This window comes from Gopherus flavomarginatus, chromosome 21 (assembly GCF_025201925.1).
Source record: "Gopherus flavomarginatus isolate rGopFla2 chromosome 21, rGopFla2.mat.asm, whole genome shotgun sequence".
NCBI lineage: Eukaryota > Metazoa > Chordata > Testudines > Testudinidae > Gopherus > Gopherus flavomarginatus.
In genome coordinates, this window is record NC_066637.1 from 6,414,548 (window position 1) to 6,430,651 (window position 16,104).

General features: G+C 42.9%; 1 protein-coding gene across 3 annotated transcripts in view; it reads right to left on the reverse strand.

The window, feature by feature from the left end:
- The window catches only part of CALML6 (calmodulin like 6), a 208,329-nt gene that overhangs the window by 110,846 nt on the left and 81,379 nt on the right, over nucleotides 1–16,104 (reverse strand). For 2 of the 3 annotated variants that reach the window (XM_050931667.1, XM_050931669.1), the window contains exon 6: nucleotides 1,417–1,511. In XM_050931667.1, the coding sequence (XP_050787624.1) occupies nucleotides 1,465–1,511 (47 nt within the window). In that variant the 3' untranslated portion in view covers nucleotides 1,417–1,464. Of the gene's footprint in view, nucleotides 1–1,416; nucleotides 1,512–15,559; nucleotides 15,597–16,104 lie in introns of those variants that run through there. The other variant, XM_050931672.1, reaches the window with a different exon arrangement.

The following is a 16,104-nucleotide window of genomic DNA, read 5'->3' on the forward strand; positions in this document are numbered from 1 at the left end:
CAGTCCTAGTGCAATAAAAGGGTTAATAATAAATAATAGGCTTTGCATTCATCCTAAACAGCAATGGTTCAAAGGTCAACCAACCAACATCTCAGCACTCTGGAGCATGAAACTGGCTTTAACAATCTCATCCAATTTCCTACTTCTATTGCATGGCAAAATTAGTCAGATAACAGGCTTTGTTTATAGAGGAACTACAGGACATCTACGAGAAGCAAACAACGAATCCTCCTGCTGTACTTTTTGTAAATACACATTTTTAGGGTTAGTCTAAAAGTTGCCTGAGAAACCACCATTTAGTGGAACCAGGAAGTTCCATGGCTTGATTTTCTATTGACCCCCACCTTATAAAGAGATTTATTCCAGTGCACAATAGGTGTAAAACACCACTACATCAGAATGGTACCATTTTGCACTGCTGTACATAAGCGAACAAAGGGCAGGGTAATGGAGAATCAGACCCACCAATTCAGTCCCCTCCAAAAAGCGATTTGGCTTAATTCTCATTTTGCAGCTGTTTTACACTGGTGCAACTCCATTCATACAGTGGAATTACTCCTGACTTGCACTGGTGTATCTGTTCCTTCTATTTTTTCAATGCTTCCATCTGAGAAGATCTCAATAGCATGGGAATGCTAGCAACACAGCAGCTAAGGGAGTCAAATTTGCCTGGCAGCGAACACTTCAGAGATGAAAGAGCTGCTTTGCTTGGCCTGTTTCAAGGTTTACCTTTTGAAATGGCATGTTGAGGATTAGGCACAATGTCAAGAATCTTAAGTAGCAGAACAGGTTTGGGGGATCCCAAGCAGATAAGAATTTTGTTAGTTATTTTCCATCGCACCTTCGTTTTCCATCACACCTTCTACATCCCCCCCAAGCCACAATGCCACTGCTTTATTGTTTAAGTGACACCATCTCTCAGACATCTGTAACTGCTCAGAGAAGCAAGCAATAGTATGTTATTGACAAGCCCAGCTTTTCACCCTGGCTCCATGCAAATTCCTTTTGTCTTGTGAATTTAAGTGACGCATTTCTCTAAAGCAAATATTTTTCTTGGTCCCGCCCATTCTATTTTCATTCCTGGTGTGCCCCTCTGCTACATGTTGGAAGTAGAGGGGAGAGGATGATTGATGACTGAAGGGAAACAAGACAAAAGGATTTCTCAAATAACCCTAAAGAACATTAGACAACTATGCAAATGCCTTTCATGCACACAAGAGATGGGCACATGAAAACTGCACAAATACCATACACCCTAGTCTTGGAACTGGCCCCAGTTCCTTACTGAATGATGCTCAGTGCATAGATTTAATAAATAGTTAACAGAGGAAGAACAACAGGGAAGTGCACATAGAACTCCAGCACAAGTGCTGGAGTTAACTGACCAGGGTTTCCCCCATCAACGCCGCCACTTACCTGTTTGCACAAGCGACATCACCCTCCTGAGAAAGTGCACGTCATCCTTCATGTGCATTTTCTTTCCCCAATAAAGAAATGCATCATTGTTTTTTCTAAAAATAAATAAATGAAAGCAAATTATATCCCATCAGAGTCAATGCTACAGCCCCACATTCCCCTGCAATAAATAAAGGCCTGATCTTACAGAAGGAACCATCCAGGTAGAACCCAGTGAAATCTTTTCAGGACTGGGAACTAAATCTAGTAGTCATGACCAGCCAATGGCAAAAGTGAAACCCCACAGTGCACATGCCAGATAAGAAAAATATTTGAGCCTCAATCCTACAAAGTCCAGAGCCAAGGTAGTTCTAGAGAGGAGTGAAGAATTACCAGAGCTCAGCTCCACCATGCTCCTGCCCCTGGCACTACTCCTCTCTCCCCTAACACAACACTTGTGCACAGTCCCACTGATTTCCACAGGATCATCATGGAGGTGGGGGATCCACTCACATGTAAGAGACTGCAGTATCGGGTCTTATTTTAGCTCAGAATATACATTTCACAGTCAGGTGTCCTAGTGGTTATAAAAACAGTCAAACTTCTGTGATTTATACTCTTATTGGTAGATGCACCTTAGTATTGTCCTTTGCAGTGGGAAAACAATTCCACCCCAAATCCAACTACTGGAGAAGTTTAATAGCTCAGGCAGCTCCTAGTACACTACCAATTGTTTAGATCTTCCCAGAGGCCCATGGGCTCTACCCTGTGAGGCTAGCAGTTTTAGCTGAACCCAGCCATGTGACCATTCATCAGCAAAGAGGGCCAACACCTGCTACAGCTCTTATGCTGGGCATGGGCTTTTAACTCCATCCTTGCCAGATGTTGGATGATAATCATAGCAATAATTAGGGTGACCAGATGTCCTGATTCTATAGTGACAGTCCTGATATTCAGGGCTTTTTCTTATGTAGCTGCCTACACCCCTCTCCCCCTGTCCTGATTTTTCACACTTGCTATCGGGTCACCCTAGCAATACTTAGCATGTATTATACCAATTGCCATCCACAAATAGCAAAGCGCTTTATAAAAGTCAAGGCATAGCTCAGGGGTAGGCAACCTATGGCCCGCGTGCCAAAGGCAGCACATGAGCTGATTTTCAGTTGCACTCACACTGCCTGGGTCCTGGCCACTGGTCCAGGGGGCTTTGCATTTTATTTTAATTTTAAATGAAGCTTCTTAAACATTTTTAAAACCTTATTTACTTTACATACAACAACAGTTTAGTTATATATTATAGACTTATAGAAAGAGACCTTCAAAAACATTCAAATGTATGACTGGCACGCAAAACCTTAAATTAGAGTGAATAAATGAAGACTCAGCACAGCATTTCTGAAAGGTTGCTGACCCCTGGCATAGCTACTCCACTTTGAATTCACATCCTGCCTTAATGCAGAACAACTTTCATGTGTAGACAAGCCCTTAGATCATTATCCCTGGTTTTTTTCCTTAGAGATGGGATACCTGGGGTACAGAAAGATAAAACAACTTGCTTAAGGTCACACAGCAACTCAGTGATGAAGCCAGGGTTAGAAAACAGGAGTCCTGGCTCCCACGCCCTTGCACCAGCCACTGGACCCATCATACAGCCCTTCTAGGTTCTTAAACAGCATTATGTACTTTTAATCAACTGTAGCTGTTGAGACTGCAGGTGCTATTCTAACTCACAGACACATCTAGGGCCTTATCTGAAGCCCACTGGAAATCCGGGGAAACTTTTCCAGTGAGTTCGAACAGGCTTTGGATCAGTACCCTCAGCCTTATACTTTCCAGTATAAAGTGAGTGTTGCCCAAGGATGAACAAGAAAAAATGAGTAAGGCCTGATCCTGCAAACATTAGTGTCAGTAATAGGCTTACTTACAGGAGTAAAGTAATTCAGCTGTGTAACCAAGGACTTCAGGATTTGCTGTGATATTTGTACTAGTGATCTTCAATCTGCTAGTTTGAAAATTTAGTTCCCTCCTCTGTGTTATTTCTAGTTCATATGTTCATTTCAGCTGGATTGTGTGGGTTTTCTCTGCCCAGCACCTTGGAATGTGGTTCATGAAGGGTTTGTATTCCATGGTCTCTTGTCAATTCATGACCATCATGAATCAGTACATGCACGGGACCTATCAATAAAAGATATGTGGGGCCTGAGTCTGATCTAAATTGTGTCATATTAACTCTGTTTAAGTCAGTGGAGTTACTCCATATCTACACTGGTATCGGACTCTGGTCTGTATGGCATGTTTTCTGAGATTAATAGGGCTCAGTTTTCCACAGTGTCTGAGCTCTGTGTCCATTATGAAACTCTGATTCTGTGTCAGTCTGGTTCTGGCATAAGTTAGAGCACCTTTTAGGCTACTCTAACTTACACCAGTGGAGCACTGGCAGAGCTCTGCTACACTATACTATACTATACTGTACCACGCGCTTGCCCCTGGCACACCTCCCTTAACATGCTGCCTAAGCCAGGAGGCATGGGAGTGGCTGGCAAAGTAACCAGTCCACCAATTTTTCCAGAGACACTTTCCCCTCTAGAAGGAGAACTTTCCACATGTGGTTTATGGCCAGATTCTGGCCCCTTTGTGCCACCTGAGTGGCTTAAAAAGGCCAGATTGTTAATGAGAAGCTGGCCCATAAAAAAGGTCAGAGAGGACTATTCTAATCATCCAGGCTGACCTCCTACATGCATAGCACAGACCAGAGACTGTCACCCAGCAATTCCTACATCCAGCCCAACAATTCCTACATCCAGCCTAAAGACATCCAGTGGTAATTTAAAAATGCCAAGTAATGGAGAATTTCCTCCTTGCTTCATGCCCCTTCCACTTGTGACCCATTGGGGTATACAGCTTGGGATGCCAGAGACACAGAAACAGAGAACTTTACTAAATGTGCAGCTACAGTATACCCTGAACCTGCTGGAAGTATAGAGGGGGATACATCCTCTCAGTAAATTCATCCTTGTAATAGCTTCATGGCTTTGCTGAGACTCACTGAATTGTGTTTAGCAACATACATCTTCTTGTTATTTGCTGCTAATCTTTCACAGTGATACATTATCCCCTTGGAAGAGAAATGGTTTAGCATTAGTCAGTGTATTGAAGAAGATTTCTGTCTACCATCCGATAGCTGGTCAGCATGCTGATACATTTTGTGAATCTCAGTCCATTTTCCATTGTTCACATCACACTGCCAGCCTCAGCAGAAAGAACAGGAGTACTTGTGGCACCTTAGAGACTAACAAATTTATTTCAGCATGAGCTTTCGTGAGCTACAGCCCACTTCATCGGATGCATGTAGTGGAAAATACAGTAGGAAGATATATATATACACAGAGAGAACATGAAACAATGGGTGTTACCATACACACTATAAGGATAGTGATCAGTTAAGGTGAGCTATTATCACCAGGAGAGAAAAAGAACTGTTTGTAATGGTAATGAAAATGGCCCATTTCCAGCAATTGACAAGGAGATGTGAGGAACTGCAGGAGGGGGGGAAATGTGCACCTGCAAATCAGCGGCACTGCTATGAGTACCTGCATGGCCCCACAGTCTGCCAATATTTTTATGGTTGACTTAGAACTATGCTTCCTAACACTCCTACTCTACTTGCGCTACATTGATGACTGATCACGAAAGCTTATGCTCAAATTTGTTAGCCTCTAGGGTGCCACAAGTACTCCTGTTCTTTTTGCGGATACAGACTAGCACAGCTGCTACTCTGAAAGCCTCAGCAGAGAAGCCAGTAATTGAATAGGCCCCAGACATTGGACTCCTCTCTTGCACAGTAAGGTGATTGCTTTGGGAGAAGGGTGTGGTGTGTTGGCTGGGTAGCGTGAAGGAATCTTGTCCTATCGCTATTTGTTCTGTGATTAAACAGAACACATCAGCATCCAGCACTTTTCACAAGCATTACATTCCCTCCAAGTCATTTTTAGAGACATATACACTCCTGGTCTGCATATTATTCTGGAATAACCTGTCACTGCCATTCACAGCATATTATTCTGGAATAATTTGTCACTGCCATTCACACCATAACACACACCAGAGAACACTAGTAGCACAAGGAACTTTGTGTTTTCCCTTTCAACGGCCATGTGAGCACATTCGTGCAGTTTCACCCTTTTCTCCTTACACTAACCAAGAGAGAAAAGGTGGGTGAAGTAATATCTTTTATTGGACTTCTGTTGGTGAAAGAGACACGGTTTTGAGCTACATAGAGCTCTTTTTCAGGTCTAAGCTCTGTGTAGCTTGAAAGCTTGTTTCTTTCACCAACAGAAGTTGGTCCAATAAAAGATATTACCTCACCCATCTTGACTCTCTCATATCCTGTGACCAACCCAGTTAAAATACCTCTGCAAACAAAACATTTAAGGCATATTTATAGTCAGACAGTCACCCAGCTTCTTCCCCTTGCAATACAAAAGCCTCTTTGTTATGAAATGAACTCGAAGAAATGAGCCACCTGAAACGTTCCTCACTCTCTTGATTACCCTCCCAACCTTAGTCCCACTTGACAACACAGCTGTAAACAGCTGCCTCCAGGGTCTATCACACTTTGGACAATTTAAAGCCACAAGCAAAGGAATTGTTCATCCTTAGCCTTTCCAGCTACTGCAGAGGGCTGAGCATTTATGTTGTTCCATTTATGTTGACCTACTTTAATAAGTTGATTACTGCCAAATGTATGAGGGACATGTATATACCACAGGAATGTCCCTCTTGTATTACCAGACATACCTGATTTCAGTAGAACATCAACTTAAGGAGGCAGCATAGGAATTATGAGGGAGGAGTGGGAAGAGACTGATGGAAAGGGCCTGACAGACTCAGCATGACTTTGGACTGTGAAGAAATTCTGAGGATCTTCTAGCAATTGATGATCTCTGACTTCTGCTTTTGTGTTCAGTTCCGTGACCTCATCCTCCTACCCTGTTAGTCGATTCTGTCCTCCTGTCATGTCCTGCTTGTCATGTAGAGCTTTCTGGGGCAAAGGCTATCTTTTGGTATAATTTGTGTAGCACATGGCACATAACTCCCTCAGTACCAGGGGTTGCATGGAGGAGAGGGAGGGACTGGGAAGCCTAAAACAGGTTTACTGTATTACTGAGGAGGGAGGCAGCAATATTGGGTAAACTGATGCTGAGATGGACTTTGATGGAACCTTGTTCCTGACAGATATGTTGAGCCAGATTCACAGCTGGTGTAAACTGGCAGAGCTCCTTGATTTCAGCACAGCTATGCCAATCTACGGCAGCTGAGGATCTGCTCACTGTATGTTAACAGAACAGCACAGTGTTCTGCTGGTATAACTGTGGGGGAAGCAAAGACCTTCTAAGGGGGTTTTACGCTCCTGGGATTTTTTTTAACTATTTGCTTCTTTGTGCAATCTGGTACATTCCAAAGGCTAAATGTTTGCTCTTGACAAGTATGCTTTTGATCCCAGGCAGGGATGATTTCTCAGGATATAGAGAGGAGGTTAATTTCAGGGACATAGAAAGCATCCCACTGAATAGATAAGGATAGGTAACCTATGGCACACGTGCCAAAGGCGGCATGTGAGCTGATTTTCAATGGCACTCACACTGCCCGGGTCCTCGCCACCGGACCCGGGGGGGGGAGGCTCTGAATTTTAATTTAATTTTAAATGAAGCTTCTTAAACATTTTAAACTTTATTTACTTTACATACAGCAATACACCTCTACCCCTATATAATGTGACCTGATATAATACGAATTTGGATATAATGCGGCAAAGCAGAGCTCTGGGGGGGCGTGGCTGCATGTTCTGGCAGATCAAAGTAAATTCGATATAACGCAGTTTCACCTATAACATGGTAAGATTTTTTGGCTCCCGAGGACAGCATTTTATTGGGGTAGAGGTGTAGTTTAGTTTAGTTATATATTATAGACTCATAGAAAGAGACCTTCTAAAAACATTAAAATGTACTACTGGCACGCGAAACCTTAAATTAGAGTGAATAAATGAAGACTTGGCACACCACTGCTGAAAGGTTGCCGACCCCTGGAATAGATGGTGTCAGAACTTTCACAAGGGATTTCTAATGCAGTCCATTGCAGGAAGGCTTTTCCTGATGGACAAATGGAGTTTACAGTACTTAGATCAATAATCTAGAGTTTCAAAAGTCACCAGACATTGACCATATGCCACTGAGAGACAGTGCTGTGCAACAGAAAATCCTAGGGCGAAATTCTGGCCCCAGTGAAGGCAATGGGAGTTTGGCAATTTGATTTTGGTGGCATTCCCCCAGGGATGAATTTAGTCCCTGGGTTTTAAAAAGAGATCATTCTTGCTTTTCCCAGAGCCTGAGGTTTAACACTTCAATAATCCAAAACATTTGTTTTGTTATTATAATTAGTGCCAGCACCAGCCAGATGGCTTATGCAACAATATCTATTGTCTGAGAAGGAATAGTAATACTGTGTAAGTCCCCAGAACCTGTCCTCCAAGGAAAGTGCTTGACAGACATGAATTAATTAATCTCCACAACATACCTTTGAGACAGGGAAATTGGGGAGCTGATTTTTACAGCTTCTGAGCACCTCCAATTCTAACAATAGTCAATAATACCTGTGGTGCTCAGCACCTCACCTAATCAGCTCCTTTTAAGTGACTTATCCAAGATACACTAAACCAGAGACAAACCAAGAATAGAACCCAGGCACTTGGACGCCCAATCCACCCCTGCTCAGTCTAAATTAAAGAGCTTTGAGCCACATTTGCAGCATCAGCCAATAGACTGTAAATTGCAGTACTGAAATACTAATGACCAGATGCAAATCATTATGTGGTTCCAATCAGGGTTTAGGTTAGATTTAATGCCTGAATAAGTGAACGTTGAGGGGTTAGCAATTAAGGTCCAAGGTTTAGCTTATATTTTTAAAAGATGAAAAGAAGAGGGAGATTAAAAACACAGGCATGGAAATATTATATACATATATTTTTACAGTGAAACAAAGGAGTTTGTGAGGCTCTTTGGAACCCATGAGAAAGACTTGCTGACATCAGTGGGTTTTGGATTAGGGCAATAAGCCCTAGGGTATTGGAATCCCAAACACAGCAGCTTTATGCTAGCACATGAGAACCAGAAGATGAAGCTGATTTGAAAAAGCAGGGGTAATCGACCAGTGTTGTCTCATTGTCTGCAACCAAATCATGATTTGCAAAATGTGAACAAAATGAATTAAGGGTATAAAACCAGGTTCCAAGTGTGCAGTATCAGGCTGCATTCTTAGGCCCCAATCCTACAAGCACGTGTGAGCAATCTCACTGGCTCCAAGTAAGCCACTGACTTCAATGAGACAACTCATGTGCTTAAAGATTAAATGTGCATCAAAGCCTGCAGGATGAGGCATTTAGGATATCAGAATCACGGAGTACAGCTGCTTTGTGCAGGTGCACACCCACTAAGAGTCAGTGAATTTATGGTATTTTCAGCAAAAGAGATACCACTGAATTTCTGCATGGCACTTAAAGAATAAAATTATTCAGATATCAACTTAATGCAACAAGGGCCAGATTGGATCCTATGTCTCTGGAAGTCAATAATTAAACACAGTTTTGTTTCCTGGAGGAGGAGGATTGGGCCCTGAAGACTGTCTGAAATATTTCCTGCCTCAGTGAGTGGTTTTTTTTGGGGGGGGGGGTGTTTTGTGCAACCTTCCCAGACCTCATGTGAAGCAGCACTCAGCCAAAAATAGAACAGGAGTGGCTCATGTGTAGAATGAAATCCAACAGTAACTGGCTGGCATACAAAAATAATGCATTTACCATAAACTATATGCTGGGTTGCAAAGTTGTTTCTTGGTCTGGATCTAATCTGGAGTTCCATCTATTCAAATGAAATCTGAGAGATGCATACATAGTTACCCTTTCCTGAAAAATACCACCCTGAGATCTTCTATTATTGCTATTTGACAGGAAATTTGTTTACATGCAATGTTGCCTGTCCAACAGGTGCAGAAAACATGTGATACGATTTTTGAAAGTTTCAAAAGAGGAAAGAATCAATTCCCTCTGGTATATCTGCAGCACTATTTTAGCATTATTTAGTATTTAACTCTTTCAGGATGCAATTGACCTGTATAGAGGCCTATCATGAGGACCACATCCTGAAAGAAACCCCCTCTTCTGACCTTCAAACAGCCCCCCAACCTCGACAAGCTCAGCAGCAGCAAGCTCCCCCCACAGACCAGGACCCACCAACTCAAAACAGCACCAGACCCTACCATAACAACAGATGCAAAATCTCCAATATCTCCACTGCTACAATGATCAATACCCCCCACGACACCCCTTCAAGATGCAGGGGTCCTACACATGCCTATTGGAATATGTGGTGTACCTCGTCAAATGCATCAAATGCCCCAACAAGAACTATGTGGGTGAAACAAGACCAGACAATCATTGCACTCTGGAATGAACTCACACGAAAAATGAAAAAAGACAAAAACACCATATCACTTGTGGGTGAACACTGTTCACAGAACAATCACTGCATAGCTGACCTCTCAGTCCTCATCCTCAAAGGAACTATGTACACCTTCAAAAGACAAGCCTGGGCGCTTAAATCCATAACTTTGCTAAACACTAGATTTATGGCTTATTACAACAATCTGTAACCCACTAACCCCCCCTTTTTTGTTCTATGACTGCTGAGGTGTTAACAGGCTACTTCTCCTTGAATGGCCCCTTAGAATATGTGCTAACTACTTATGCTAAACAATCTGTTCCATCTTGCATTTAGCTGTGACACTTGGAGCACCTTTCCCACACCTGAATGCTCCTTGCAGCTCAAAAGCTTTTCTCTTTCACCAACAGAAGCTAATCCAATAAAAAACACCTCACCCACCTTGTCTCTCTTGCTAGCACATGACAATGAGAAGCAACAGTGGGCTTGACTAGTTTAGTTTCTTTGTCTAGGCTTATTGAAGAGCAAAAATCAAGGCCCAAATCCTGCCAACTTTGACACACATGCTTTGTTATCGGGACTACACATGTGCCTAAAGCAACATCCTATTGGCAGTGCTGGGTCTTAAACAAGCAACACAGAGTGAACAATAAATCAGATTCTTAAAACTGTTACAAAGTTAATACAAAAGTCTGGTGTTTTTAGTAACATAGGTGAAGAATCTTTTTATTAGCTTTATGTTGATAGCATCCCTGTTAAGATTTTTCATAATGCATGTCTGCAGTTAGTAATATGCTGATCTTCTGAGGTATTTACCTTAGCAATTGTCTTTATTGGGCTATTAATAGCTTTACTTCTTTATTTGAACATGCCAACTTTAAAGAGTGGTCCTAGAGCGGTTTTGTAAAAAATGCATCTTCCTACTTAATAGATCTGCTCCCTGTCTGGATTCAGAGACAAATCTGCTGAGTTTAGTGACAAAAAAAAAATGTTGTACTGCTTTTTCCTCCTGTCATTCTACACAGGGGTTAAGGTCAATATAACTATGTCACTCAGGGGGGTGGATTTTTAACAGCCCCGAGCAATATAGTTATACCAAAGTAAGTGTGTAGTGCAGACCTGGGCTAAGCAGAACCACATCTTAACACGAAGAAGGGGCATGGAAGAGGTGTGGAATAGAGTCTGAGGGATCCTAACTGGGACCTGAGCCACTCGATCAGCACAAATCAGAACATCATTGAGTGAGATGGGATGACAAACAACTGGGCACAGATTACCTTCCTTTTGAAAAGCAGCACATGCTCCTTTGACTAGCTCTTGCTGCAGGCTGTAGCGTACATCAAATCTCTTTGGATGCTTGGTGTGGAAGCTAGGCCTTGGGTCTTGTGTTCTTCTGAGTGCTTGCTAAAAATCCTGCCCTGCTGCTTGTGTCAGAGGCAGAAGATCTCTTCACTAGTCTACTCCTGACCCCTTAGCCTCCTCAGTACACTCAGCATAAGACAGGATATTTGTATTTAATCTAAGGTGATGATACTCCATTTCCTCTGTAGGGGCTTGTATTCTTCTAGCATGTCCCTGAGGAAAGAATACAAGATGTGAACAAGGTAAGGTAATGTCTCTTAACGGTAAAGAGTAAATATGTAGATTTTCAAACCAGAAGGCTTTTAAAAGAATTTACCACTCCTGCCTTTATCACCCAAATGGCTTGCTTTACACCCTGAAATTGCACAACGTGCTCCCAGAAAGATCAGCCTTTTGAAAAATCCCTTCTGAGCACTGTCCATTGTTATTCTAACTCCACGTGGTGATATAAAGATAACTACTTGAGTGCCTGAGGGTGCATAGGTACCTGATGGTCACATTCATGGACTTTTGGACATGTGACTGCTGACAGACATGGGAAATGCTAGACAAGAGATGGACCAAAGTCATTGTGAACTTTTGGCATGAGAGGTTAGATAGTGGGACATTACAACAGATAAGATAAGTTTCTAACTCCTCCTCCAATGCCCTAGGTTGTGTGTCCTGGTCCTCATGGAAAATTCCTATGTAAAACCTGTAGGATTCTATTACTCAATTACTCAAAGGTCTATAAAAATTATTCTGAAAATTCATGGAGTTTAACAGAGAATGAAATCCTTTCTACGTGACTTTTAAACCATAGTGTCCATGCCCAACGAACACTGCCCTTAGAACTAATCCTTATCCCTAAGTTATGGATCTGGCTTACTGGCTTTCTTCACCAACATTGTTCACGTAGGAGACCTGCTTTGGATATGGGCAGGGCAGGCCCGGCATAAGATTTACACCATCTCCCCCAGACATCCCAGTTATCAAAGCCTGTAGACTGGTTAAAAAAAAATCTATAGAAAGATTAGTAATCTGTTAAATCCTATATGAATGTTCCACAGTTGTGACAGCAGCTAGCCATAGAATAACCACTCAAAAGACTGAATTGTCAGAATTTACCAAGGAGATTGGGCCCCACGAGAAGCACTCTATGGTCCACTTAGTTTCAGCAGAGCCCAGTTCTCAGCCACACATTGAAATCTGTTTTGCCATTGACTTCCACAGGAGCAGAAACAGGCCTAAAAGACGCAAAACCTAGAAATGATCTGGGGTTGCAAAATTTTGAATCAGGTCCAAATACCAGGGTGTCCAAACCAACGTGTATGAGGTAGGCCTATTTCTAACCTCTGCAAACATTAATATGGTCTCAAAATAATGCAAAACTCAGTAAAGTCCTGTTACTACTGCACTCTGTGTGAATATACTTGATCTGATACTTCTTAAAAACATTTTCTGCTTACTGTCACGCAACACCACGTCCAGGAAGCAATAATACTGCCACTATTTATCACCAACACACTGACTTATAAATACTATAATTAATTCTCAGATTCCTGCAGTAAATAGTATTCACTCCATTTTACAGATGGGGAAGTAGAGCATAGAGAGAATAAACCATTTGGCCAAAGGCACAGAGGGCTGGTCTATGTTAAAAACTTACATTGGCATAGCTACGTCTCTCAGGAGTGTGAAAGATGCAGCTATGCCAACCTAGCCCCCAGAGTAGACAGCGCTAGGTCAAAAGAAGAATTCTTCTGTCAATCTAGCAAATATCTCTGAGGGCTTGTCTACATCACAAAGTTGCAGCGCTGGTGAGGGGGTTACAGCGCTGCAACTTAGGAGGTGTACACATCTGCAGGGCATCACCAGCGCTGCAACTCCCTGTTTGCAGCGCTGGCCGTACTCCCGTTTTGTCTCGGGTGTAGAGGATCCAGCGCTGGTGATCCAGCGCTGGTAATCAAGTGTAGACACTTACCAGCGCTTTTCTTGACCTCCGTGGAATAAGCAGGTATCCCAGCATACCTGAGGAAGCCTCTCCTTCAAGCAGGTCTCTTTCCCTGTGGTTTGCAGGGGGGTCCGGGGAATGCGAGAGCAAACCGCGGGGAAGCTGGTCTCCTTCCCCGGTTTGCTCTCGCGTTCCCCGAACCCCCGTGCAAGCAGGTCTCCTTCCCTGCGGTTTGCTCTCGCGTTCCCCGAACCCCCGAGCAAGCAGGTCTCCTTCCCTGCGGTTTGCAGGGGGGTTCGGGGAACGCGAGAGCAAACCGCGGGGAAGCTGGTCTCCTTCCCTGCGGTTTGCTCTCGCGATCCCCGAACCCCCGAGCAAGCAGTTCTCCTTCCCTGCGGTTTGCTCTTGCGTTCCCCGAACCCCCGTGCAAGCAGGTCTCCTTCCCTGCGGTTTGCAGGGGGGTTCGGGGAACGCGAGAGCAAACCGCGGGGAAGCTGGTCTCCTTCCCCGGTTTGCTCTCGCATTCCCCGAACCCCCCTTGAAGCCGCCCAACAGTGCTGCAGTGTGGCCACATCTAACACCACTTGCAGCGCTGGTTGCTGTAAGTGTGGCCACTCTGCAGCGCTGGCCCTATACAGCTGTACTAATACAGCTGTAACAGCCAGCGCTGCAAAATTGTAGATGTAGACATACCCTGAGAGAGATGGCTTAACTACAGCAACAGAAAAGGTTCTCCCTACCCTAGAGTGAATATAGCTGTGCCATTGTAACATTTTAAGTGTAGACAGTGCCAGAGGGACTGAGGGTTTATCTATATGAGGACACTCAGCAAAATTAATCTGAATTAACTAAAGTGGGAAGTAGTGGATAAATTAAACTGCATTAAACCCCTGTGTGGACACTTTCATTCAGAATTAAAGTAATCTTAATTCGGTTTAACTTAATTCACAGATAACCTGAATTACAGCCACACAATTTACAAGGGTTTAATTAATCCACTTTAAATTCACACACTTACTAATTCAGATTAATTTTTTCTGAGTGTCCCCAAGTAGATAAACCCTGTCTGACAAAGATAGAATTATAACTCAAAGATGATGGGCTGTCCAGGCTGTGTTCACACCATACCCATCTCTGCCATTTGCATTATATTACCAGACTTTTATTTATGGTGCACTCGGACTGTACAGAGCCCAACATAAGTGGCCATTGCTGGAAACTGAAAACCAAATGCAAAAGAAAGTACCTTGATTCTTCACTGCAGGAGTATGGTGTGAAGACCTTAAATTGGTACATGCGAAAATTACTTTACCATCAGGGTTTCTGACATAGACATGGGGGGTCACGAGCTGTCAGCCTCCACCCTGCTTTGCAGCCAGTATTTATAATGGTGTTAAATATATAAAAAACTGTTTTGAATTTATAAGGGGGGTCACACTCAGAGGCTTGCTATGTGAAAGGGGTTACCAGTACAAAAGTTTGAGAACAACTGGAGTAAAGGTTGATCTCTCTGCTGGTAAAGGGACATTTTAAACTTTTAGAGTCAGATTAGCTTCTGTATATCAGCTCTGCTCTATTAACTTCAATGGCTCTACAGGAGCCATTGAGGAGCTGACCCTATATATTATGCTTTTGTTAGTTTGCACCAACATTATTATTCTTATTTTATTTATTAATACTTTTCACTTTGGAATTTCAGAGGCTCAACACCTGCCAGGATTTGGCTCATTTCCCCTATTTTACAGAAGCACAAAGATGGGAAGTAACTCACTCCTAGTAACCTAGCCTATCAGAGTCAGGACTAGAACTCAGAATTCCCGGCTCCTACCCCTGCGCTCCTTTGCAAGCAGCCATATTAGGGGATAGCATGTAGACAAGTGCTCCATGAGAAGCTCTGAGAGGGAGGACAGTGGACCAGTCTTGGCTCTGTGGCCTTGGACAAGTCACTTTATTTTTGTGCCTCAGTTTTACCCATTTTGCAAATGGGTAGAATAACCCTTACTTTCCTCTCTGGAGACACTGTGAAGCTTCATGTTTATCAAGTACTTTGAGATCCTCAGAAAAATAAAATGCTATAAAAAGCACCATTGTTTATCAGTTGAATGTATTGTTGACTCATGGGCTTGCTACATGTATCTGTCACATCAGATGTTTCAAAGAGATCTGACTCAGATGAACAATAATTAATTTGAAGGAAACATGTCCTGATGAGTTAGGACCTATGTAATCACAAAAGGCAGGTTTATTTATGGGCTCGGTTTGTTATGCATCTGATCCTGTCTGGTGCTGAGCATCTTCCACTCCTGAAGGTATCGCACACCTTCTACTCCCATTGGCTTCCATGAAGACTGAAGGCACTTTGCACCTCGCAAGATCACGCCCTATGCCACTAATGTAGGTGGGGCTGTTTTTCTAACCTAGAGAGAAAGAGAGCTTGGGGAGTGGATGTGAAGAAAATATATTATCTTTAAAGTCATACTATCAGAGCTCTGCTCCCACCCCAACTCTTTCTGCTAAATGCCCTAAATAACTCCAGGTATAGCCCATTGCCCTCAGGCATTCATTCACGTGACACTTCAGCAGAAGCTTAAAGCTCACAGGTTAAATTTCACATCTGTGGAATTGTTTCTTGAATAGGAAACACATTATTGCATATACAATAATGTTCCTGGGAATATTTTAAATGCTGGGTACTTCACATCAGTCCAACAATGCAAAATACCTTAAGCAGAACAGGTCTCCCTGTACATGATGAAATCAGAGATTGGAATCTACCTGTAACAAACTTGGATGTGTTCTCTCTTGCCACAGCTTTTACATTTTGCTGGATCAAGTACCTCTATTGAAATCACTATCATGAGTCCAATCTTGTACTCTTTACTCATGTGAGCAGACCAAATTAAGTAACTGGGTTTGACTTTCATC